The 25,575-nt window shown below is 40.5% G+C and overlaps 1 protein-coding gene across 2 annotated transcripts; it reads right to left on the bottom strand.

The window, feature by feature from the left end:
* Positions 1-23,606, bottom strand: stk36 (serine/threonine kinase 36 (fused homolog, Drosophila)). 2 transcript variants are annotated; one of them, XM_020048643.3, is made up of 20 exons: positions 23,288-23,606; positions 22,976-23,116; positions 22,735-22,812; positions 22,481-22,611; positions 21,994-22,243; positions 21,669-21,762; positions 20,622-20,788; positions 20,304-20,485; positions 19,903-20,035; positions 19,621-19,755; positions 7,980-8,156; positions 7,683-7,774; positions 7,499-7,562; positions 7,280-7,390; positions 5,448-5,522; positions 5,252-5,354; positions 4,710-4,836; positions 2,656-2,860; positions 1,136-2,140; positions 1-443 (listed from the first exon to the last, which is right to left on the bottom strand). In XM_020048643.3, exons 1-20 carry the CDS (start codon positions 23,369-23,371, stop codon positions 345-347), a joined length of 3,453 nt encoding a protein of 1,150 aa, XP_019904202.2. In that variant the 5' UTR covers positions 23,372-23,606; the 3' UTR covers positions 1-344. The 2 variants fall into 2 exon arrangements, with proteins under 2 accessions (XP_019904202.2, XP_010868724.2); XM_010870422.4 differs by having other exon boundaries at positions 2,656-2,839; positions 23,288-23,605.
* Between the last annotated feature and the right edge of the window lie 1,969 nt (positions 23,607-25,575).

Genomic DNA, 25,575 nt, shown 5'->3' with positions numbered 1-25,575 from the left:
TGATAGAAACTGCAATGTTTTAATCAAATCCAAGATATCACACATACAAACATTTGAAAAACTTGAATTGCATCCTACAAGTCCAGACCTCACAGTGCTATAAAAACAAAATAAAGGCACTCCAAACATACAGCCTGAACTAAACAAATATATTCTTTATACATTCAGTTTTATGACCAAATAAAGACATTAAATAATGTCTGCTCTCCAGATGACAGTTGTAGGGTAGAGCATCCACTTTCCAGCTTACACAGGAAATCCCGGTACTAAAGCGAAAGGCAGACTGGCTGATTCCACAAGACTGATCACAGAGATACACATTCTCTCACCCACTGGACTGGTCTTCATAGCAGGCTGATGATCTGATGGTAGTCACACTGTGGAGACGCAACATGCTGTGAAGCCTGACGGAGCTTCTCACGTGCACCAAGGGACAGCAGAGCCTTAAGGCACAAATATGAGAGGTTGGAATATGGTCTTCTAGTGTGTTTATGTATGTGGATAAAAAGATGAAATGACAATATGTATATGTGCATGTGTGTGAGAGGGAAAGCGAGTGTGCACGCGCTCGCATGTGTTTAAAATAAGAAAGTGAGCGTACGTTCTAATGAGAGTTTGTGCAAGACAGAGCGTTTGTGTGTGTGACCGGACATGCAGGGTTGCATCCAGAGTTAGATGACCCAAGGCAAGTGTGTAAAGATAGTGTTGGTAGACCATAACAGGAAATATAGCAACCTTTGAAAAACACAATCAATTATATACCAAAAAGACTGACAAATAAAGAATGTTATTTTGTAAACAAGAGGTTCATGAGGGGGATAACAATCCACAACAGCCGGCCTCGGCACACATTTTTGTTGTTGCTGTATTGGAAATGTAGTAAACCTACGTAACACACTTTTTAAAGAACATTACATCATAAATCAGATAACCAGGCATTGGAAAACATTTAAAATGTGTTGGACATAAATATTGAACATTTTTATTGAAAAATGTTGGTTGTTTGGTAGTATACATTTTAAAAGATTTATTTCATTTGATCCACTACGACTATTTTACGGAGCACTATATCATATATTTCACTGTGTAAACTTCGGGAGAGATATCTTTCTGTTGGATACAGTGACATCCTTACCTGACGTAGTGCGTCCTGTTGGCTGTACAAGCCCAGGGTTGCCACAGCCGCTCGTCGTACAGCGTGCTGGGAGTCGTTACAGGCAGCATGTAGGAGGAGGCGGGGCACGTCTCCCTCCAGAAGTGAGGCCACGCCCCCTTCCACAGCAGCAATGTTGGCCATGGCGGCACAACAGTGGCGGCGTGTCAGAGCATCGGGGTCCGCTATAAGGGGGAGGAGCTCGGTCGTTGCCGCATTGGCCTCCTCCACCCACCCGCAGTCGTCTTCTCGGTCGGCAGCATGTCGTTTCAGCACAGAGTCGTGTCTACCTCCTACCAGGGACTGGGAGAACACAGTTTTTTCTGCTTTGCTCTTTTTCCCATCTATGGCGGTCGCAGTGGCACTGCTGGCCTCTGTCCAATTGGCTTTCCCTGTTCCAAACCCCGCCTCCCCAATGAGTCCTAACCAATTGCCTGCAGCCCGGCAGGCCGTCCTGCGTACAGAAGGGGACGGGTCACTGAGACAAGCAGTCATTTCATGGAGGAGTGTGGGTTTCAGCTGGATCCTTTGCGGGTTGCTGGTGGTGGGCGGAGCAAACGGGTTCATGTTACCTAGCAGGCTGCAGGCTGCTGCCCTGACCCGGTCATCCGGGTGAGCCAGGGCCTGGTGGAGGAGGGAAGGTTCCAGATTGAGATGAGAGAGAGTGGATGGTCCGGACCTGGGGGAGCAACGGGCAGATTGGGACAGCAGGGTGAGGAGCTCCACAGCCGAGCCCCACAGGGCTTCACCTTCCGACTGGAGCAGGACAGAGAGCAGGGAGCTAGCAGTCCTGGACGCAGACCTGGGTTCACCTGCCTGCTCCCTTCCGCCCCACTCAGGGTCCACGCCACCTTGGGGGAAGAAGAAGCCCCGGGCCCTGGCATCGGCTGTGAAGAAGGGGACAGAGCGGCCCGGGTCGCAAAGCAGCAGGCGGCACAGGAGAGACAGCGGAAGCTCCAGGAGAGCCGGAGGAAGTGATTGGATTAGCTGGAGGGGGTTACACAATCCGGTTAAACCATAAAACATGAAATACCAGTCAGACATTGAGCCGCACAATCTAGTGGTACAGTTGTCCCAATATGGCCAGGTCAGGCCATAGGAGCGTATCAGCAGCTGTAACACAGGAAGGGCTGGAAGTGCGACTAGGGCAAACCTGTCCTGAAACTGCATCATAAAGACTGGAAACGTTTTACTGTCACTTTGTGTCAAATAGACATTTTAACAGACAGGGAGATCAATTGAGAGTGGGGTCTTCAAGCCCTGTCAATGCCTATACCAAAATCCAAAGGTGATGGTAATGTTCTCCCAAAGAATCTGTCATAGCCCAGTAAAATGTATGCACAGCAGTGTTCTAGAAAATGGAGCACAGCTCAAGCCATTTCTCCAACTGTCAACAGATGAATGGACTTGCCATCTGGGCTTTGTGCTTCCAGCGAATGGATGTCCCCAATCCAGTCTGTACACAATATATGCTCAAAGCTGCTGTAATGGGAAAACCTCACCTGCAGCAGGCCAGAGACGATGCCAGAGCTGTGATACAACTGGAGCAGTCGGTCCATGGTCTCTGAAGACAGGTCCAGGGCGAAGGGAAAACACAGCAGGTGGCAGCTCAACACTGATAAGCTGCTCCGACTGGAGTCACTGCCCCTGGGCGGGGCATATGTCCCATCAGATGGCCTGGACATACTGCAAACAAAGAGGCACTCCCTGATTCGTAAGAGTATTGCAGTGATAGACTCATTAGTGTCTGTAGAATGTCTACGCCAGGGGTGTCCAAACACTTCCACAGAGGGCCTAATGTCTGCAGGTTTTTGGTAAACCAATTAGAAACTAACCAATTAGTAACCTAATTAGACTATCAAGTACAAGGTGAGAGCGAAAACCTGCAGACACTCGGGCCTTCGTAGAACTGTTCGGACACCACTGGTCCACGCAATCTCTTTGAACCATTGAACATCTTGTCATGTCAGTGCCTCAGTTTCTTGCATATAAATTTGGACTGCTGTCCAGTCATCCACACACCACACATTTAAGGGATTTTTTGTGAAATTAAACTATGTATAAAAATTTGACTGGTAATATTTCACCGAACATCTAGATTTGGGTACATTTCACAATACTGTTCAACTGCCGAGTTCCTTTGAGAGGAAAAGTCACACTCCAGAATTTGAAATGGATTCAGGTTAGGGCTCTGACAGGGCTACTCAAGGACATTTTACTTTTTATTACTTAGCTACATTCCACTGAAACGTTGGCAGTATGTTTGGGTTGTTGTTTAGGCAAACTACTGTCCTAGTTTCAGCTTTCTTGGAGATGGGAGCTGAGTGCCCCAGTCTTTGACAATGAAAAACATCCCCATAACATGATATACTGCCACCACCATGCTTCACAATAGGGCTGGTGTTGTTTGAGTGAGGTGCTAGGTGCCACACTACAATTCAAGATAGGTGCTCTTGACAAATGGCTACCTTCTTTTCACGCTACCATACTGTACAGATCTGTGGAGCGCTTGGGATATTGTTGTCACAGGCACACTTTGGCCAAAGATGTCATTCGCCTCTTGGTAGCCTCTCTAATCACTATTCTTCTACTTGTTAATCATCCAATTTAGAGAATGTTTTATTTTTTATGCCATAAACCTTCCACTTCTTAATAATCATTCTGATCATAATCCAAGGCAATTAAAACATTTACAACCATCCCCTGATCTGTCTTTCCGTAACTTTGTCCCTTAGATGTTCTGAAAGCTCCTTGGTGCTCATGTTTTAATGTTTGCTGTACAATTCACTATCCAACAGATGCAACCTACAAAAACCACAGATTTCTATCCTGAAAAGTGGAAGCCAATTAATTATGAGTGATTTTAATGGTGATTGGTAACACCTGAGCATATTTTGGATTGCTTTTGCAAGGGGGAGGATCAAAGCCCCAAAGATAAACTGTCATTATGTAAAACCAATAACCCTTGTTTTTTCATATTGTTTTTACTGAACACACACCAATGAGCAACACAGGAATTTCATCCAAAAATATAATGGGTGTGTTTATGACAATTAAAGGCACCATCGCTCTAGGTAATTATGTACCAATTACTAAAGTTTGTAATTCTACATTTCTGTAATAACCATACATAATCTCCTCAATACAATCTAGAACAAGAACTTGAAACAACAACGCTGACCATGTTTGTGTGGTGTTCTGTTCCTTGGAGTACTAATTACAAGCAGATGCTAGTAAAGATGGTTCAAAGATATATGGATCACCAATCTGCAGGAAGGACGTTTGTAAAAAATAAACTGCCATGGGGGCCAGATCAGGAAGCTCAGACCCACCGGAGTTGTAGTCCCAAATGGGGGGACCATGTACTAAACATGCTGTTATTTCTTAAATTGTTTATCTGATGTGGATGAAAATGTCATCAAAATGAACCCCATAATTGCCCATAAGTTGCTCTCCAAAAGCATGTTCGCTAAATGACTAAAGGTTTTATTACAATAATCACAGGAAAACAATTAATATGAAAACAATGAGACAGTTTGAAGGAAAGCTTACTAACCAATCAGTGTTGAGCAGGTGTCCCAGAGTGACAACACAGGCGGTGTCACTGTCAGAGAACAAGGGAACACAGCTGTACGGGTCTTTTGTAAGTACAAACAGTGCAAGGGACAGGAACACATACAGACCTAATGAAAAAGAAGGAAATTGTTAATTTGATGAAGATTTTAAGAAGAATACAGGTACCACTACACAGTCAGAAATGTGTCTTTGTTTTGTTTGTAAAACCAGCAGACAATAAATAAAGTAAAGAAACAGAAAAAATTATTTACATAAAACAGAACAGACAGATTTACAGAAAATCTTTAATTTCCGTTATAGCAGGCAGGATAATATATTACAGAGGTTTTAATCATCACTGTACTCAATGGTGAGATACCACAATAATAATCAAGGGACAGTTCATCAAAAGTAAAAGACCTGTATTTGGTCTAACGGAATAGGAAAAAGTTCAAAGATATAATGTATTGTCCAAGAGAGAGCTGTGATCCTATTCCTTAGGCAAAACCCATGTATATTAGCCCCATGTGGTGTTATTTTTACCATTTAAGGAAAAAAACTCTGTTCGGGTGGAGGTTGTCACCAATGAAGTACCAATTTTCACCCACAAGAGGCGCAAAATGCTTGGATCCAAAGCAGCGACATGCTAAACATAGAATAAATAATGCATTGACATTGAAATTAAAACATTTATTGATACTTTCCATCCAATAAACAAAGGTGTGCAGGTGCAGCTAACCTCAGTAAGGGCTTGGAGAAGCAATGATAAGAGGCCATCGCAGATACCCCAACCTGCTGGTAAGGGCACATCTAGCTAGGAAAGGAAACAGTTCAGTTTTTCTGACGAATTGGGAGAATTTTAAGACATACATTGGATGTAAAAGTCTACATACCACTGTTAAAATGCCAGGTTTTTGTGATGCAAAAGAATGAGACAAAGATAAATCAACTTTTTGTACTTTTAATGTGACCTATAATGTGAACAATTCAATTGAAAACCAAACTGAAATCTTCAAGGGGGAAAAAATGAAAAAACCTTACAATAACCTGGTTGCATAAGTGTGCACACCCTCTTATAACTGGGGATGTGGCTGTGTTCAGAATTAACCAATCACATTCAAACTCATGTTAAATAGAAGTTACACACCTGCCATCATTTAAAGTGACTCTGATTAATCACAAATAAAGTTCAGCTGTTCTAGTAGGATTTTCCTGACATTTTCTTAGTTGCATCTCAGAGCAAAAGCCATGGTCCACAGAGAGCTTCCAAAGCATCAGAGGGATCTCATTGTTGAAAGATATCAGTCAAGAGAAGGGTACAAAATAATTTCCAAAGCATTAGATATACCATAGAACACAGTGAAGACAGTCATCTTCAAGTGGAGAAAATATGGCACAACAGAGACATTACCCAGAACTGGACGTCCCTCCAAAATTGATGAAAAGACAAGAAGGAAACTGCTAATGGAGGCTTTCAAGAGGCCTACAGCAACATTAAAGGAACTGCAGGAATTTCTGGCAAGTACTGGTTGTGTGCTACATGTGACAACAATCTCCCGTATTCTTCATATGAATGGGCTATGGGGTAGGGTGGCAAGACCGAAGCCTTTTCTTACAAAGAAAAACATCCAAGCCCGGCTGAAGTTGGCAAAAATAAAATGTGTTATGTACGTGGGAAAATGTGTTATGGTCTGATGAAACCAAGGTTGAACTTTTTGGCCATAATTCCGAAAGGTATGTTTGATGCATAAACAACACTGCACATAACCCAAAGAACATCATACCGGAGGCCTTAGTCAGGGTGGAGGGAATTATGAACAATTCCAAATACCAGGCAATTTTGAAACAAATCCTTCAGGCGTCCGTTAGAAAGCTGAAGATGAAGAGGAAGATCAACTTTCTGCATGACAATGACCCAAATCACACATCCAAATCCACAAAAGCATGGCTTCACCAGAAGAAGATAAACATTTGGAATGGCCCAGCCAGAGCCCAGACCTGAATCAAAATGAACATCTGTGGGGTGATCTGAAGAGGGCTGTGCACAAGAGATGTCCTCACAATCTGACAGATTTGGAGCGCTTTTGCAAAGAAGAGTGGGCAAATATTGCCACGTCAAGATGTGCCATGCTAATAGACCTACCCAAAAAGACTGAGTGCTGTAATAAAATCAAAAGGTGCTTCAACAAAGTATTAGTTTAGGTTATTGTGAGTTTCTATTTACATTTTTCCCCCTCAAAGATTTCAGTTAGTTTTTTCAATTGAATTGTTCACATTATAGGTCACATTAAAGGTGACATGATCTTTGTCTCATTCTTTTACATCACAAGAACCTGGCATTTTAAGGGGTGTGTAGACTTTATATCTGCTTTAAGTATCAAATTAATACATAGAACATTTCCCAACAACACTTTCTTTTCATCACATTTCTACAAGCTCAATGCTTACTATGGAACTACATTTTTATCTTTTTACTAGGCCAGAGTGCAAAAGACATTTCTAACATGTACCTTTTAATTAACCATACAATTTTCTCATCATATTTTAGGCAAATAGACACATGTAGCTCACCTCACTTGTGTCTGAGACAAGACTTTTGAGTTGGGCAGTGATCCTGTCAACGCTAAGTTCAACAGAGACTCCACAATGGGAGAAAATAGCCAGAACAGCCGCTGCTGGCGGCTTTTGCATGTGATAGAAAAGGAAAATGAGACACGTTAACCCAGAATCTGTTAAAAGCCAATTTAACACGACTAGTTTACAGGATTTTCAGTCAAGTTTCCAACTTACAGCTAAAGGGTTTGGGTCTGGCCAAAGCAGAATTTCTAAAAAGGATGTGGCGTAATCATCCAGTCTACAGTAAAGAGACATTGAAATATTAAGCATGTTGTAATTACATACTTTGATGACTATGTACTTAATTTATTAAGTATAGTAAAATGATTAAGCACAAAGGAGAAATATCAGAACAAACTTGTTCTTTGCATGTTTCCAGTCACCGTGCTTCTCCCAGTAATTCAACAGAAGAATGATCACTTCCCCCAGTACTGTTGGACTCCATGGTTGCTGAAGGACATCATTATCAAGCAAAGAAATACAAAACAAGAGTTGGCAATTTAATTGAAAGGGATATCCAACTAATTAACATTTAAATTCTTGTTTACCTTACAGGCTATTTTATTTTAATTTAGGTGATCAATTTCATTGAATTATTAAAATCTCAAGTCAAAAACTATACATAGCACAGATAATATCAAAAGTAGATACGAACCTTAACGACCACTGGATTTCCCACAATATCCTGGACCAGGTTAAATAGGAAATTAGGTAGTTTAAGTTCATGTCTCATGCCATGGGAGTCTTCTGTGTCAGAGGTTAAGATTAGGTTGGAAAGGACCTTCAGCAGCTGACGGATCTGACATGCCCCCTCCAGGACACCATCTAATAGCTGACCAAGAACAAAGGGTGTATTTCAAAGCATGCATTTGGATAAGACAAACCAAAACAGTTTTAGCTCAATTATTGGTTTCTGACATTTTAATGTAGTTAATTGGGTGGAGCTTCCATCTTCATTGTGCTTCATGGGCTAATTGCTCATGACGACACAGTTGTAGTCAGGAGCACAAGTGAATCCGGTATCAGCCAAAGAAGTACCCTGAAACCAGTTGACCAGCTCTTCCTTAAGACTCAGACCACAGCCCATCTGTATTTATCGACCTGCTGGTTATCTGAAAGTGTCAAGACTGTATATTAATGAACGATGTAGCCTTAAAAGTTTACAAACTCTTAGTGTCTGTACAGTGTACCCATCAGCTCTTGGTAATATATAGTTTGAAATCCAGAAAAATCCTGTCTGACCATTTTCCTCTTTTAATAAGGTGCTGTGACCAACAGTATGTACGTGAACAACTTTTTTTATAAGTCACCCAACCTTACATGCCTGTCTGCATGGACAGCTCCGGGAAAAAATTAAGATACAACTGCACCTTTTTCTTTCCTTTCCAAAATAGTTGAAAAGGAAAGTTGAGTGAGGAACAGAAGCGATCACGTTAATGCCTCCAGGTCATGCAAAGTCTTTGGTCGTCTTGCATGAACCGCACGTTTGAGATCTCCACAGAGTGGCTTGATGATATAAACATCAGGAGACTGTGATGGCCACTCCAGAACCATCATCTTTTTCTGCTGTAACCACTGGAGGGTCAACTTGGCCTTGTTCTTAGGGTCATTGTCATTCAGGAAAGTCCAAGAGTGTCCTATGCGCAGCTTTCGTGCAGAAGAATCAACATTTTCTGACAGTATTTTCTGATAACATGCTGCATTCATCTTGCGATGAATTTTCACAAGATTCCCTGTGCCTTTAGAACTCACACCCCCAAAATATCAGGGAGCCACCACCAGGCTTCACATTGAGGATGGTATTCCGTTCAAGTATTGTCGTATTGTGCTCCTTGAAACAACCACACTGTCTTTTTCCAGAGCAGCCTGTATTTCTCCTGAGGTTACCTGTGGATTTTCTTTGTATCCCAAATAATTATTCTGGCAGTTTTGGCTGAAATCTTTCTTGGTTTACCTGACCTTGGCTTGGTATCAAGAGATCCCCGAATTTTCCACTTCTTAATAAGTGAGTGAACAGTACTGACTGGCATTTGCAAGGCTTTGGATATCTTTTTATATATTTTTCCATCTTTATACAGGTCCATTACCTTGTTACGCAGGTCTTTTGACAATACCTTTCTGCTCCCTAGCATGCCCAGTGCAATACAGTAGCTCATCTGTTGAATGTGCATCAAAGAGCCTTGCCCGCCCATCACCCTGGTGCCGGTTCACCGCTTTTCCTCCCTTGGACCACTTTTGATAGGTACTGACCACTGCAGACCAGGAACACCCCATAAGGGCTGCAGTTTTGGAGATGCTTTGACCCAGTCATCTAGCCATCACAATTTGGTCTTTGACAAAGTCACTCAGATCCTTGCGCTTGCCAATTTTTCCTGCTTCTAACTCATCAACTTTGAGGACAGAATGTTGCCTAATATATCCCACCCACTGACAGGTGCAATGATAATGAGACTGTCAGTGGTTTACGGTTATATTATGACTATTTCTGGTGGATATTCAAATTATGTCTTAGGATTAGTTCAGGATAGACAAAAACTTTGCTGACTACATGATTCTCTCATCTGTTCACTTGACGAAATGGTCGGTTATCGTCACCTATATTGATACAGTAGTTATTGTATCAATGTAATTCACGAATGGCTAATAAGCTGTTAAAACTGCCAGTGGCAAAAGCCATACAGTTCGTAGATGCCATTTGTGGTGGAGGTAAACTTAATTAGAAACGTTACTTAGTTTAACACAATGGTTGATGTTGTCTAATGAAATATTCAAACTTGGCGTCACGTTAATGCATGACAAAATTATATAATGTCAAGAGGCTATACCGACACCTGGCAAATGTATAACTCTGTGTGTAGCTCTGTGGCTCTGTGGTTAAAGACACAGACTTTGACGTGGGCAACCCGGGTTTGAATCTTGGGAAGTCATCAACAACCAACACTTTTTATTGCGGGCCGGCTGAACTAGGCTTACCTCAGAAGTTAGTGGCAGACAACTTGCATTCTTCTGCATGAAAGATTCACATGGGATGCTCTTGGACTTTCCAGCACGACAATGACCCAAAGCCCAAGGCCAAGTTGACCCTCCAGTGGTTACAGCAGAAAAAGGTGATGGTTCTGGAGTGGCCATCACAGTCTCCTGACCCTAATATCATCAAGCCACTCTGAAGAGATCTCAAACGTGCGGTTCATGCAAGACGACCAAAGACTTTGCATGACCTGGAGGCATTATCAAAAACGAATGGGCAGCTATACCACCTGCAAGAATTTGGGGCCTCATAGTGAACTATTGCACGCTGCACACTGTCACTGATGCTAAAGGGGGCAAAACACAGTATTAAGAACTAAGGGTATGCACACTTGAACAGGGGTAATTTCATTTTATTTGTTTTGTTTGTTTTGTTTTGTTTTATGATTGTGCCATTCTGTTATAACCTACAATTGAATATGAATAAGAAATTTATTTTGCCTGCTAACTCATGTTTTCTTTAAAATGTTTACCTATATTACCAATTCTCCAAGGGTATGCAAACTTTTGAGCACAACTGTGTGTGTATATATATATATATATAAAAAAACACACACATACAGCTCTGGAAGAAATAAGAGACCACTGCAAAATGATCACTTTCTCTGGTTTTACTATTCATAAGTATGTATTTGAGAAAAATATTTTATTTTATTCTATAAACTACTGACAACATTAATCCCAGATTCCAAATACAATTACTGTCATTTAGAGTATTTATTTATAGTTTTCAGACCTCAAAAAATACATATTTATTTTTCAACAACAAAATACTAATATTATTTAACTTAGGAAGAGTTCAGAAATCAATATTTGATGGAATAACCCTGATTTTTTATCACAGCTTTCATGCATCTTGGCATGATCTCCACCAATCTGTCACATTGCTGTTGGGTGACATTATGCCGCTCCTGGCACACAAAGCTCAGCTTTGTTTGATGACCATCAATTTTCCTCTTGATCAAATTCCAGAGGTTTTCAATGGGGTTCAGGTTGGGAGAGTGGGCTTACCATCACAGGGTCCATCAGGGGTTCATCAACAGTTTGATTGACCTGACTGTGCGGCATGGAGCATTGTCCTACTGGAAAAAAACTATTCTCAGAATTGGGGAAGCAGAAGGAAGAAGGTGTTCGAAACCGTCCTCGCTTTGCACTTCACCCCAACTGCCGTTTGCCATTCTTTTTGTAGGTCCCTTGATGTCATCCTACGGTTGTTGAGTGACATTCAAATGAGTTGACAGTCATCTTGGTCAGTGGACAGTCGTTTTCGCCCTCTGCCAGTCTGTAGATTTGTTGTCCCCAATGTTTGTTTCTTGACCTTGTTCTTATGAACCGCCGTCTTTGAAATTGTTACGGTAACTGTTTCCCTCTGCCAGTAAAGCCAGAATTGTACCCATCTTTTCCTCACTCAAAGCTTTTCTTTTCAACTATTTTGTCATGCTGAATAGTTCTTTTTTTATTTAAATTACCTTTGAGGTACTACTTGCACTGTTTTTGACATCCAGCTAGTCCTATTGCAAGAGGATAGTGATGGCCACAGCAGTGGTTTTTATACTTATCCTCATTAAATTAGATTTGGTTCAGGTAATCACCTAATCACATTTTCTGTAATTCAAATCAAAACAACTTCATATATACTAGATTCACAACACAAAGTAAAATGAAATATTTCAAGCCATTTTTGTTTCAATCTTGATGATTATGGTTTACAGCTCATTACCTCAAAGTATCCATTATCTCAAAATATTAGAATAAAAAATGTATAATACAGAAATTAACCTGAGAAGAGCTCTAATCAGCTAATTAACTAATCATCTAATTAACACCTGCAATGGTTTCCTGAGTATGCTAATTCATGCACTAGGGGTGGGACGATATGAGAATTTCATGCCACGATTATCCTGTCCAAAATTATCCACGATTTACGATTTTATCCTGATTAAAAACATCGCAATGAATAGCCTAAAACACTGATGACTTTGTGTGTGAAGTGATGATAATATAGAAGCCCCTTAACTCTTGAGGGACGTTCATTTTAATTAGCCTTCTGTCAGACAGCCCACACACACCTTTATAGTTTACACATGTACACAGGACAGGTAGGCCTAATTCGTGCTCAAACTCCTATTCAACAAATAAATGAAAATGCACACATTAAAGGGTGAGCGAGATATATGTATAATACACACGGCTCCATATTTTAAAATAGGAATGTCCAGCGATAACACAAAATGCTGGTGCAACATCAATGGCCACTGCAAGACAGGTTTAAACAATTTAGCGGACTTAAACCAGCCTTGTCATCTTTCGGACACATTTCTACTGTATCTGGTATCCTAATTATCAGACAAAAATTAAGATCTGATTATCCCTCATTCCTGGCATATTTCAGATTGGATATAGCCGACTTTAGAGATCAGTCAGATTGGGTATGGATTTTATAAAAAAATCTGACGGATGTTTTGGGTATCGGATAAAAACGTCATGGATACAGTACGGCAGGGATATATATTTCGTGATCACACGAAGACCTCCACCTTAGGACACGTTCTTGGTGGACAGTGAAGCACAATCAAGTGGTTCTAAGACGTTTCCGGTAAGAGACCGATAAATGGCTGATGGAAATAATGGGTCTTTTCGTAATTTAAAATTGCATTCCTGCAATGGAGTTTGGAGAACGTTTTTTTTTTTGTAAAATCTATACAATACAATTAGTGAGATGCGCTCCACAAGTTGTCAGGAACACTTCGGTGACTGGCAAGAGATGAGAGGTGAAAATAGATTTCATTTCTTACCGATATTGACTTATGGGCGCCTTATTAGCTAACAATAAGACTATTTGATGTGAAGATTCCTCATAATCAAGGACGTAGGTTTGATTTCAAATGTGAGGGGGACAAACACTAGCGTAGAATGGTGACGCCAGGCCGGGGTGCAAGATGTCCTTACACGGACCCCCGGGACGAAACATTGTAAAGCAGTATGACTGACTGTGATAACCACATAGAAACACACTATTTAAAATAATTTTTATAGAGGTCAAGCACAGGCCACCCACCCACTGCAGGCCCTGGTGCAACTGCACAATGGATACATCAGTGGGGACAAATATGTTTCTGCAAACGCCCATGGTTTTGGAATGGGATGGTCAACGAGCTCATATAGGTGTGATGGTCGGGTGTCCACATACTTTTGGCCATATGCTGTATGTGCACTGATGGACACTCGCAAAATACAGCATTCAACAATTTCATTTAATATTACTTAGTTTACATAGTGTATTATGTGCGCTATTAGTGAAGAGCTACAACAGATCTCTGTATTTCAATGTGTGTGGCTGATCTGTAATCTACATGTACATTTTGCCAGTACTGTACTTGAATTTCACAACCTCACCTCCTAAGTTCCACCACTCTCGGGCATATCTACACTGGTTGACTCAAGATCCTTCTGGTTCTGCTAATAAATATGAATATTCAAGATATGGGCTACACATAACATAACTCATTTTCTTTAGGTTATCCACCTAAAAAGACAACATTTCAGCTCCCTGGTTGACCTTTTCTCCCTGGCTGTCTGATCCTGCTTTGACAAGGACCTTCTCACGGTCACCATCTGATCCTGCTAAAATTCAGGACATAAAATTGACATGAACAACTTGAGGTACATTGACGCCTGCAGAACCAGATGGCAATGTTTGATCTAGAAGACCCACATTAGGTTGAAAGGTCAAATGCAGCTACTTATGTAGGGAACTACAACACTAGCCAACTTTTCAAGAGATTAACTTCTAAGCTAGTTAGTTAGCTATAGCTTCTAATGTCTCATACCTAGCTAGCTGTAACACTTTGCGTGTAACTCACTTTGCATTGCATATAAAAATACCAGTTTGTCTAACTTCAGTCTTTTCTTGGCTGGTGTCATACGGTGCTAGTTGTGAGTGAGGTGAACCTAGTGTAATGTAGACTGTTTCCTAGTTAGCGAAATATAAATGTTATATACATATATAACGTTAGCCTAAGTATACCTTACCGGTTTTAGAAAAACACTCTGATAAGATAAATATCTACCTCATTAATACGTTATGGGAGGTAGTGTCAGCTAGGTCAGTGTTTTTTAACCCTGCTCCTGGAGGCACCCCAACTTGCATGCTTTAGATCTCTCTCTGTTCTATCACACCTGATTCAAATTATAAGCTCATTATCAGCTCTTGATGAGCTAACTCAGGTATGTGAGGGCGAGGAGCCTCCAGGAGCAGGGTTGAAAAACACTGAGCTTGATTACCAAACTTTCATGAGCCAGAGATCACAGCTGATAGTTGCAACCGTATCCTCTACCCTACTATGGTAACCATACCTATCTAGCAACTACAGTACCTCAAAGCAAAGTGCCTGAGTGTGGTCCTAAAGCCAGTCTGATTCGAATTACGCAATAGCTTACTATACTGCAATGTTCTAAAGAGTTTGAGCTTTTCTTATAATAAGAGTTCTGTTGGTTAGAAGTGGGGGTTTCATATTCTATTTGTCTTCTCATGTCACTTTCAGTAGAAAAGCGTTAACAATTAGCCTACAATATAAACAAAATTATAATTAGGTTTTTTTCTGCATGTATTGTATCTGCGTGGCTTCTAGGATATCACTGGTTTGGTTGAGCTCAACATTGTTTCAACGTCTTATTTTCCATGGTAATGGAATGGACAGGTATTTGCATATAGCAGGAAGTTGAGATGATCAGAAGCTTTTTTTTGTAGACTACTAAGTGTAGTGGTTAGACTAGTCCTGTTGTAAAGGAATTGGAAATCTAGTTCATTCTTTATATAAAAAAATTCAATACCAACTCATAATGACATTTAATTTTGGCTTCATTGACCATACATTGCAGAGGATGTTTAGTGGCGTAGTACAACGTGAGAGGAGATGTGCGCGCCACTTAAATAAAACAAGCAGTCAGGGAAACTTCAGCGATGGGCAGAACTTTTTCAAGTCACTCATGTGAAGATTATCCCGATTTACGATTATCCCGATTATGGAATTTCTCCACGGTTTCATAATCGAAAGTATTTTCCATTTCCACTCAATACTTAGTCAGGGGCTCCTTTTTGTACGAAAAGGAGGCAATCAGCCTGTGGCACTGCTGAAGTGTTATTGCAGCCCAGGTTGCTTTGATAGCGCCCTTCAGCTCGTCTGTGTTGTTGGGTCTGGTGTCTCATTTTCTTGACAATACCCCTCTGATTCTCTGTGGGGTTCAGGTCAGGCGAGTTGGCTGGCCAATCAAGCACAGTAATACCATGGGCAGCAAACCAGTTCCCAGTTGTTTTGGCACTGTGGGCAGGTGCAAAGTCCTTCTGGGAAAGGAAGTCAGCATCTCCATAAAGCTTGTCAGCAGATGGAAGCATGAAGTGCTCTAAAATCTCCTGGCATACAGCTGCATTGACTCTGGACTTGATAAAACACAATGGACTAAGGCTGCACAAAAATATAATCGAAATTGCGATATTGACCTGCGATCCAAATGGCCAACTTACGTGATTTTCAGCAAAAAAAAAAAAAAAAAAAGTTAAATATATATATATATATATATATATATATATATATATATATATATATATATATATATATATATATATATATATATATATATATATATATATATATATAGCGGGTGCTGTAGGTATTTTGTAGATTACATAAATACCTGGTCTAATTTTGTTCAAATACTTTTCAATGTTAGTTTGAGTTAACACTGCAACTGCTAGCAAATACTTCTGCTTAGCTAGCGAGTGGCATGCTGCAAACGCCATTGCATTATATGAGCAGTTAAACGAACATTTAAACACAGGCTGCACTTTCAAATTGGTAATATGTGTAAAATAGAAAACAACGTTAACTTGATCTTTTATTCAGTTTAATAGCACATTAAGAAGGCTACGATCTCTATTTTTAAGTGAAATTATCTAAGCTGTTTACACTAGGCATGGGCATGGATAGTCTAATATTCGAATACCCAAAAATAATGTATTATTCGAGTACTTGTGTGTGTATTACATTGGTTCCCCCATATATTTTTCACGTTTATGTATTTTTGGTTGAAATAAATTGATATTTATATATAATATTTTATTATTATTATTATTACTGTATATAATATATTATTTTTTGAAATACTATTAAAAATAAAATCTAAAATGTTTACATATGACAATATACCACGACATTTATAAAAGGTATACGTTTTTATCAAGTCGTTTTTACGTCACCCATGTTTGTTGTTTACAATCGTCAGTATGAGTGGTAGTACTGTAGTGTGGTGGGGTCCAGAATGACGCAAATGTTAGCAAGTGGATGAAATTTAACTAATCCAAGGGAAGATATAATATATTTACTTAATTAATGTTACCTACGGGAAAAATATTTGGCCACAAAATGCTACGTTAAGCTCAGCCATAGAATCGAAAGGCATTTCAAGAGTGCAGAAAACGCCCATACGGAAAATAAACACATTTGGAAAATATATTCCTGAATACATTTGGTAAATATATGTCAAAACGTTTGAAATTGGACGCTTAAATATATTTGTAAAAAATGCATTTAATGCATTTTTAAAATATATCAGACAATAGGCAAGGTGGTGTTTCAAACCTGCGAGCTTATGTTCCACAATCAAGAGTGCTAACCACTACACCAAACAGGATTAGGATCATAGGAGAGGCAAGTAGTGATATTACCAAGTTTACTTTAGCATGTTAGACTATATTTATGACTAAGATTAAATGTAATTTGGTAACGTACACATCTATAAAATGTGTTTCAACACCTAAATGTGACAATCAATACGTCGGTAATTACATTTCATCATTTTACTTTCACAGGACCTAACAATTGTAATGACAGCATTGTTGACGGTGAAATACATTTGGACAAAACTGAAATGTATTTATACATTTTCAAATACATTTCAGAATAAAAGGTGAAATACATTTTGATACCTGATATGTATTTTGAATAAAGATAAATGTATTTGACATATATTCAGCATACATTCTACATACATTTAGCATTGCAAAAATATATTTAAAATACATTTCCTTTCCGTATGGGGTGAGTTAAGCATATAGCTGGCCAGCTTAGCTAACTAGCTTCTCTAGACTCTTCCATCCAATAAACTCAATGTTATATGTGTTGATAAATATTGCCTTATAGTACTGTTGCCGAGTTTTGCGAGTCTATCACACGGCTTCCTCTATACGCGCATCCGCTCTTTTTCTCACACAAACGGCTAATTGAGCAGATGTTAATTGAGAACGACACCCACTTGTGCGTTATGTAGTGGGGCTCATGTTGTATCGGTAGTTTTTAAAAACATGTATTTCGGTTAACCGAATACTATTAGAATAAAACTATTCGGATAGTAAAATCTTGTCCAATGCACATCCCTAGTTTACACCCATGTTTGAAAATCGCCATTGTGATATTAGTAAAAGAAATCGCGATTCTATATTTTATCCAAATCGTGCAGCCCTACAGTGGACCAACACCAGAAGTTGACATCGCACCCCAAATCATCACTGACTGGAAACTTCACAATGGACTTCAGGCACCTTCAGACTCTGGATTCTGTGCCTCTCCACTCTTCCTCCAGACTCTGGGACCTTTACTTTCATCTGAAGAGAGGACTGAATTTCTTTTTCTCCTTTGACCAGGTAAGACGCTTCTGAAGTTGTCTCTGTTTCAGAGTGGCTTGACACTAGGAATGTGACACTTGTAGCCCATTTCCTGGACATGTCTGTGCGTGGCGGTTCTTGACGGACTGACTCCAGCCTCAGTCCGCTCCTTGTGAAGCTCCCACAAGTTCTTGAATCGGCTTGACAATCCTCTCAAGGCTGCTGTCATCCCTGTTGCATGTGCACCTTTTCCTACCACACTTTTCCATTCCAATCAACTTTCCATGAATATGCTTTGAAACAGCACTCTGCAAACAGCCAGCCCTTTCAGCAATGACCTTCTGTGGCTTACCCTCCTCGTGGAGGGTGTCAATGAGTGTCTTCTGGACAACTGTCAAGTCAGCAGTCTTCCTCATGATTCTGGTTGTGTGTACTGAAGGCTAAGAGAGTTAATTAGCTGATTAGAGCTCTCTTTCAGGTTGACATTTCTGGAAAAAAATGTATTCTCATATTTTGAGATACTGGATTTTTGATTTACATGTTCTGTAAGCCGTAATCATCATGACTGAAACAAAAAAGGCTTGACATGTTTCACTTTGTGTTATGAATCTAAAATATTTGAAGGTGTCACTTTTTGATTTGAATTATGAAAAAAAAAGGCACTTGTATATATGTATATGAGGCGTCTGTCCTACTCTAAGGAAGACACTTAGAATGCCATGTTTATACAATGATGAGCCAAAACATTATGACCACTCACAGGTGCAAGGAAAAAACGTTGATCATTTCCTAACAGGGGCATATGTCAAGGTCTGGGTAGAACAATCAGTTCTCACAATCAATGTGCTGGATACAGGAGAAATGGGCAGGAGTAAAGATCTGAGCCACTTTGACAAAGGCCACATTTTTATGGCCAGACAACTGGGTCAGAGGATCTCTGGAACAGCAAGGCTTTTGGGGTGCTCCCAGTCAGCAGTGATGAGTACCTACCGACAGTGGTCCGAGGAGGGACAAACCACAAACCGGCGACAGGGTATTTGGCGCCCAAGTCTCTTCAATGTTCTAGGGCAGAGCTTTCAGAGCTCTGGTCTAAGGCAACAAAGGCTATCCTGTCTGGTCCAAACAGACAGGGTCTACTGTGGCACAGAACATTTTTATGACGGTTGCGGGTGGAATGTGTGACAACACACAGTGCATCGCACCCTGCTTCATATTGGGCTGCGTAGCCGCAGATCGGTCAGAGTGCCCACGATGACCCCGTCCGCTGTCGAAAGTGCCTACAATAGGCATGCGAGCGTCAGAGCTGGACTTTGGAGCAGTGGAAGAAGGGCACCTGGTCCAATGAACCCATTTTCTTTTACATCAGGTGGACGGCCTGATGTGTAGGTGTGCGCCGTTTACAAGGACAAGTGATAGCACCAGGATGCATTTTAGGAAGACAACAAGCCGATGGAGGGAGTGTGATGGTCTGGACAATGTTCTGCTGGGAAATGTTCTGCTTGGCTCATCAGTGTGCAGAGGCATGACATTCAAACACCGGATATATTTTCTGAATTTCAACTTTGATTTGACTGCCTAGATTCAACAATAATGGCTTTTGAGTAGTTACCAGGACTTTGGATGTCAGCAGTTTCTCTTTTAATCGATGTATGATTTTAATGGTTTCTCCGCTGGACACGGACATCTGCTTCCTTGGATCTGTCTTCTGCACCAATCTCTCCCAGTCCTCCTCACTGTCCACATCCTGACAAAAACAAGCACCAAAATTAACAAACCACGATAGGCTGAAGCTAAATTCATATGTTGCAAATAACTTGTTCAAATTCAAAACCCCAGTTTTTAAATTAGTGTCTTTGACCCTAAGGTGGGCAATCCAGGAGCTGACACTAACCTGGCTGTGGAACCTAACGATACCCAGGCTGCTCCAATCTAGGTTCCTCTCGGACTGGGGCAGCCTCAGGGCCTGCCGGGGACCCACCTCCACAGAGGGGAACTCCTGCTCATAGTCCCGACTAATCTGACCCCTGACGAGGACATGGGGAACCTCCTTTCACATTCACATGAACCACTTTGTATACCATCAGTAACATTTGAGCTTCACAGCCTTCATCGAAGTTTTTAACATTTACCACACACCTGGTGACGCAACCATCAGACGTGGGAATGCTTTCCATAGCTCAGAGAACAGCAGCCTTTGGTTAACAGACTGGGAGTTTCGAGGTCTTACTTTAGCAAGTACTGAAGAACCCTACCTGGGATGAGAATTGGCTACCCTGTTTGTGTCTACTGTACCTGTTGTCGGATGCCTCACAGGCTGACTTTTTGGGGTTCAGGCTCAGATTGGCAGTTGATTGTGACAAATCCTGATGCAAACAATGGGAGGGAGGCGACAGGCTGTCTTTGGACAGGGGCTTTCCTGCAGGCGCTGTCCTTGAAGGAACCTGACTGGTGGCTACTGCCTTTCCACTTCCCACCTAAGCAGAGTTCAAATGAGTGTGGTAATAAGGGAACTGAACAGCTTGTCCTTACAGCTTTTCATGTCCTACATACTTATGATTACACACTTCTATAAAGTATAATCATTCTTGACACCGTGCCCAGTCCGCCCACCTGTCTGTTCCTCTTGTACTTGTCTCTCTGTTCTCCTGCCTTGCGGAGCAGCCTCCCCTCTCCACCACGTGGCACTGTTTTCTGTGCAGCCTGCTGGAGCTTCAGAGCCTGTACATCTGGGCTGGGAATTACAGTCAGAGGGCTGGACGCACCAGGGTCGGACAGCACTAAAGACCACAACAACAACTCAATGACATTAGAGTGATGTCTTAGAAAAGGTCTTCATGCATTTAATGTGTCATATTACAGCGGCACTCAAAAGCGGCTCCCCCTTGTTCTTTTCCCCATTTTATTGTTACAACATTAAATTGATTTCATTAGGAACTATTGCCACTGATCAACACAAAAACATCCATTATGACAAAGTGAAAAATACTATCTGCAAAATGTTCTAAATTAATTATAAACAGAAAACAGAAAATAATTGATTACAAAAGCATTCACCCACAATGCCTGTGTTGATCAGTGGCAAAAACCCTTTCATTTCAGGCTGTAACAAAAGTTCAAGGGGTAAAATTAAGCACACCCCCAGAAAAGCTGCCCTTTTTTTAAACACTGTTCTATGTAGATTGCCAGTGGTCTGGAATTTTCTCCATTAGTACATGACCAGTTGGATCTGTTTTGATGCACCTGATTTGAATTTTAGCCATTTTAATGAAGGTGGTAGGTGTGTACTACATTGTTCCACATAGGGAAATTGCATTTATGTTTACTTTTATTGCATAAATGGTTTCCAAGTAGAATTTTTGTGATTTAACTTGAGTTAAGTTTATTAAACTTGTGACATAATGTCACAAATATGTGACATTAAAGAAGACAACTTTCCAGGGAGTGTACTTTTTCATATGACTGTGTACTGTTTGAAGATATATGTGGCTTGGTTGATAGAGCAATACACATGTAATGGCAAAGGTTGAGGGTTCGATTCCTGGGACGGCCCATATAGAAGAATGAGTCCCTTTGGATAAAAGCATCCGCTAAATAAATGACATACATTATGAAGAGGTCCATCATCAAAAGATAATGTAGAATTAAAAACAGTATTACCTACAACTCCATCAGAAACAAAGGGGTGTTTTAGGAGATGTGGCCATGACAACCTCTTCTGGGGATCTTTAGTCAACAAACCCTTTAAGAATGTCTGTCATGGAAAGATTGAAGAAATTATTTGTACTGATACAACTCATAATATGTAACTACTATCACAATTCATTATTCATTACATGAGCTGACTTTTACATTTTTAATCACTTGATTTCCAAAATGAATCACGCACACAAATTCTGTTATAGTGCAATTCATTACTGTTTCAACACAAAACTTTCAAAAATAATGATGAAAATATATTTATTTAACAAGTACTCTGTGGTACCGTGCATGTCTGGCTCATAGTGTCCGGCCACTTGACTGGGTCCCTGACTATGAGCTGCACCAGCTGAAAAATGGAGTTGGTGTAGAAGGGCGGCGCCCCCGTGTGGAGTTCATAGAGGATGCAGCCCAGAGACCAGAGATCAGCAGTGTGGTCATAGGGCTTCTCCTCTACCAGCTCTGGGGACATGTATAGAGGTGTCCCCTTAATGGAGGTCAGAACCAGGGTGGAAACACTCATCGCTCTGGCAAATCTGGAGGATATGAAACATAGACACACACAAACAAACATGCAGACAGAATGAACGAGAGGGAGAAACACAATTTGGTTAAATGGGAATCATTCTCCGTTTGCGTCCTCCACTCCTTCAATGTGATGAGTGACAAAGCGTGGGCTGTCATCAGTAAGAGTGATATAGCCAACAGACTAAAGGCATCGCTAAGTTTCCCTTCACAAGAAAGGCTGTTCGTTTAACACCAAACACACTCACCCAAAATCACACAGTTTCACCACGCCTCCTTTGCCTAAAAGAATGTTCTGCGGTTTCATGTCTCGATGAAGGATGCGATGGGAATGCAAATAATACAAGGCAGAGACCAACTGGCAGGCAATCTCACGGACCTTCGCATAGAATTAAAAGTATATAGCGTTACTGTCTGCTATAGTTATATTTCATATTTTACCTACTTTGCATGTATTATATTATTTTTTAGAAACATCATATTACAGCCTGGACGGCTTTACCTGAGTTTCTGGAAGGTTTCCATCATCCTCCAGAATCTGGAACAATTCTCCCTCAGCATACTCAGTCACAACAACAACCTGCATTGATAGCATTGCAATGTTACGTTGCTAACGTAGGCAATAGCTTAAAAGGTAATTGTTTGGCTTGATGGCTGTACATTAGACGGGGTTTTTGCAATTCTAAAAATTGCAAAAACCCCGTCTAATGTATGCAAGGTCTATTAAATCGGCATTAACACACCTCCCTTTCCGTCTCAAAGCTGTCCAACAGCAAAACAATGTTTGGGTGTTGAAGTCCCTTCATGATGTCAATTTCTCTTTTTAGACTACGCAGTTCCTTTTCTGATCGGCCAACCTTTGGAATAAACTTCAGAGCCACGACCTAAACAGGGAGCGCAGTACTTGATGACTAAAACAATGTGGACACGCATAATGATTCAGAGAACTTCTAAGTTCTCGAAGTGCATTCAACGTATGTTTTCATTACAGGCAGGTTTGTTTAGTTAACGTCAAGACTTTATAATTATTACTAATAATAGTTAAGTGTACTTACTAGGCCACTGAATTTTTTACGCCCTTTATACACTCGTCCAAACGAGCCCTCTCCTATCATCTCCAAAACGTGATACAAGTCCATGCTGAGCCAATTTCTTAGCTTATCTCGTAGTTAGCTAGCTAACGTTAGCTAGTAAATCTTGTTCCTGATGGGACACTATCCCTCTTTAATGTAAATATCCTAGCTAATGCAATAATACAACTTTGTATAAGAACCTGGTGTAGAAACTTAACATAATTCTTAATTGAACCACAGCCTATGTTCTCAAACAAACAATACTTGACATCGGTTATTGAGAACAGAATCTATGACAGCGCTTGGACACTTGTTGCATCCGAACAACGCGCCTTTTTTAAACATTCTCACATAAATAGTCAACACACTAATCGATGATTAATACTCCTTATGGGTTGTTTCATCATACATTATCAACTACATATGTAATGCATATCTTCGATTGACTAGGTGAATTATGTTACAAAATTAGGACGGGTAACTATTTGATACAGGCTTTTGAGAAGGCAGCAAATATGTCGTGGGGCCTTAGCCTGACAACTGACTTTGCGTGCTAGCAACAGATTGTATCTTCTGATTCTGACGGTAGAAAGACAGTGGACAAAACTCTGGATGGAATGCAAGAAAAAACAACCGCGATTTTATTTAATATAGTGACGGGCTGATCATTTCATTCCAATGCCTGAAAGTACATCACATTTGCTTTTCTCCTGACACGCACACACACACACACACACAAAAAATTTTATTTTTACAACACTATTTACATGTGACAAATGCTTATGGACCTCTATAACAATGGTTAGGTGTTGCCCCACAATAACTTGTGGTATCAGTGTATCCAATATACTGTAGACAAGGGGGCGATTCAATAGGCCCACAGTTTGAGTACAATGAGATATCATGTGGAATGACATTTGTATGACGTGAAATGTGAGTGGCATCTATAGGTTCAGAGTATTCATAAGGTGTGTGGGGGGGGGGGTGGTTGTCCAAAGGAGGTATATTCTCTGTTGCACAGGCTAGAGTTGGAGTCTGCATAGATGACCAGGAGGCCTGCAATAAAATATGAACACATTACGTTTGATTTACTCTGCAATAGGTATTACTAATGATGCCCATATTTTTAAAATGCATTTAGGAGACTTGAAATATCACACGAATTGCCACATAACATATTTTTAAAATCCGTTTTGAATTGTATTTATATATGTAGCATACATTTGTCAAAATTCAGATGCCAAAGCTCCACATAACATTTGAGAAAATCTTATAATAGGTTTATAAACTCAAACCATTGAAAATGGTTCCCCTGCCCAAAGTCAAACACTGGTTCTAAAGAATATTCTCAGGCACACATTTATTAAAGGGCTAAACTCAGAATATAAGAAAATGGCAAGATCCACAAATAAATGCTATACACTAGATACTACAACAGAAGAGGAATCTGTCACTACTGCGTACCTGTCCTTCCCTACAGTCTTGGTGCAATCTTACTCCAAGGGACCAGGGTCCTTGATAAGTGGACTTGTACGGTTCACTGTAGGCTGCAGGTTCCCTCTGTTGAATGGAGCTGAAGTTGTCACTGTACATTGACAGACAGTCCATCCCATTGTCGCTGGAGTTGTCTTCACAGGGCCAGGGCTGTGAGCTCAGCTCTGGCACTAGACTAAAGGGTGGTGCGCCGATAGCATGTTGATACCAAGAGTTTGCATATTCCTGAAATAAATTGTAATTTTTTTTTTTTTTTATTATTTATTTTACAAAGAATCGTATGTAGTTAGTTGATATTTAATGTGGAAAAGGTGATGGTTATTATAGTAATGTGTGTTTTGACCACTCTGTTACTTTTGACCAGGACAACACCTTCATTGCTAAAGATGCTTTCCAGGGTTTTTAGCCACTGGTTGTATAACAGGTCCCAAAATATTGTGTACTATGTCATGTATGTACCAGAATGTGCCCCATTTCATAAAAACCACTCACTTTGAAACTTGGAATTTCATGACTAAGTGAGATTTGGCTTTTTCAAGGTCCTACAGAAAAAGCATCTATTTTCACTACTGAACATCCTTCGTTATTGGTGCAGAGTTGTAATTCTGGTATTGGGAGTTAGAATGTTGCTCTTCAATGTTAGGTTAAAAGCATGTGGCCTCGAAAGCCTGTCTACAACCAATAAAATAACAAACCGATCAGTGCTCTAGTGTAAGCAAAGGTTGCTTCCAGTAGCCATTAAGTCTTTAGATACAGCCTTTGGGCGGTACAGCACG

This window comes from Esox lucius, chromosome 7 (genome assembly GCF_011004845.1).
Source record: "Esox lucius isolate fEsoLuc1 chromosome 7, fEsoLuc1.pri, whole genome shotgun sequence".
In the NCBI taxonomy this organism is placed as follows: domain Eukaryota; kingdom Metazoa; phylum Chordata; class Actinopteri; order Esociformes; family Esocidae; genus Esox; species Esox lucius.
This window is presented reverse-complemented; position numbering and strand designations above follow the sequence as displayed.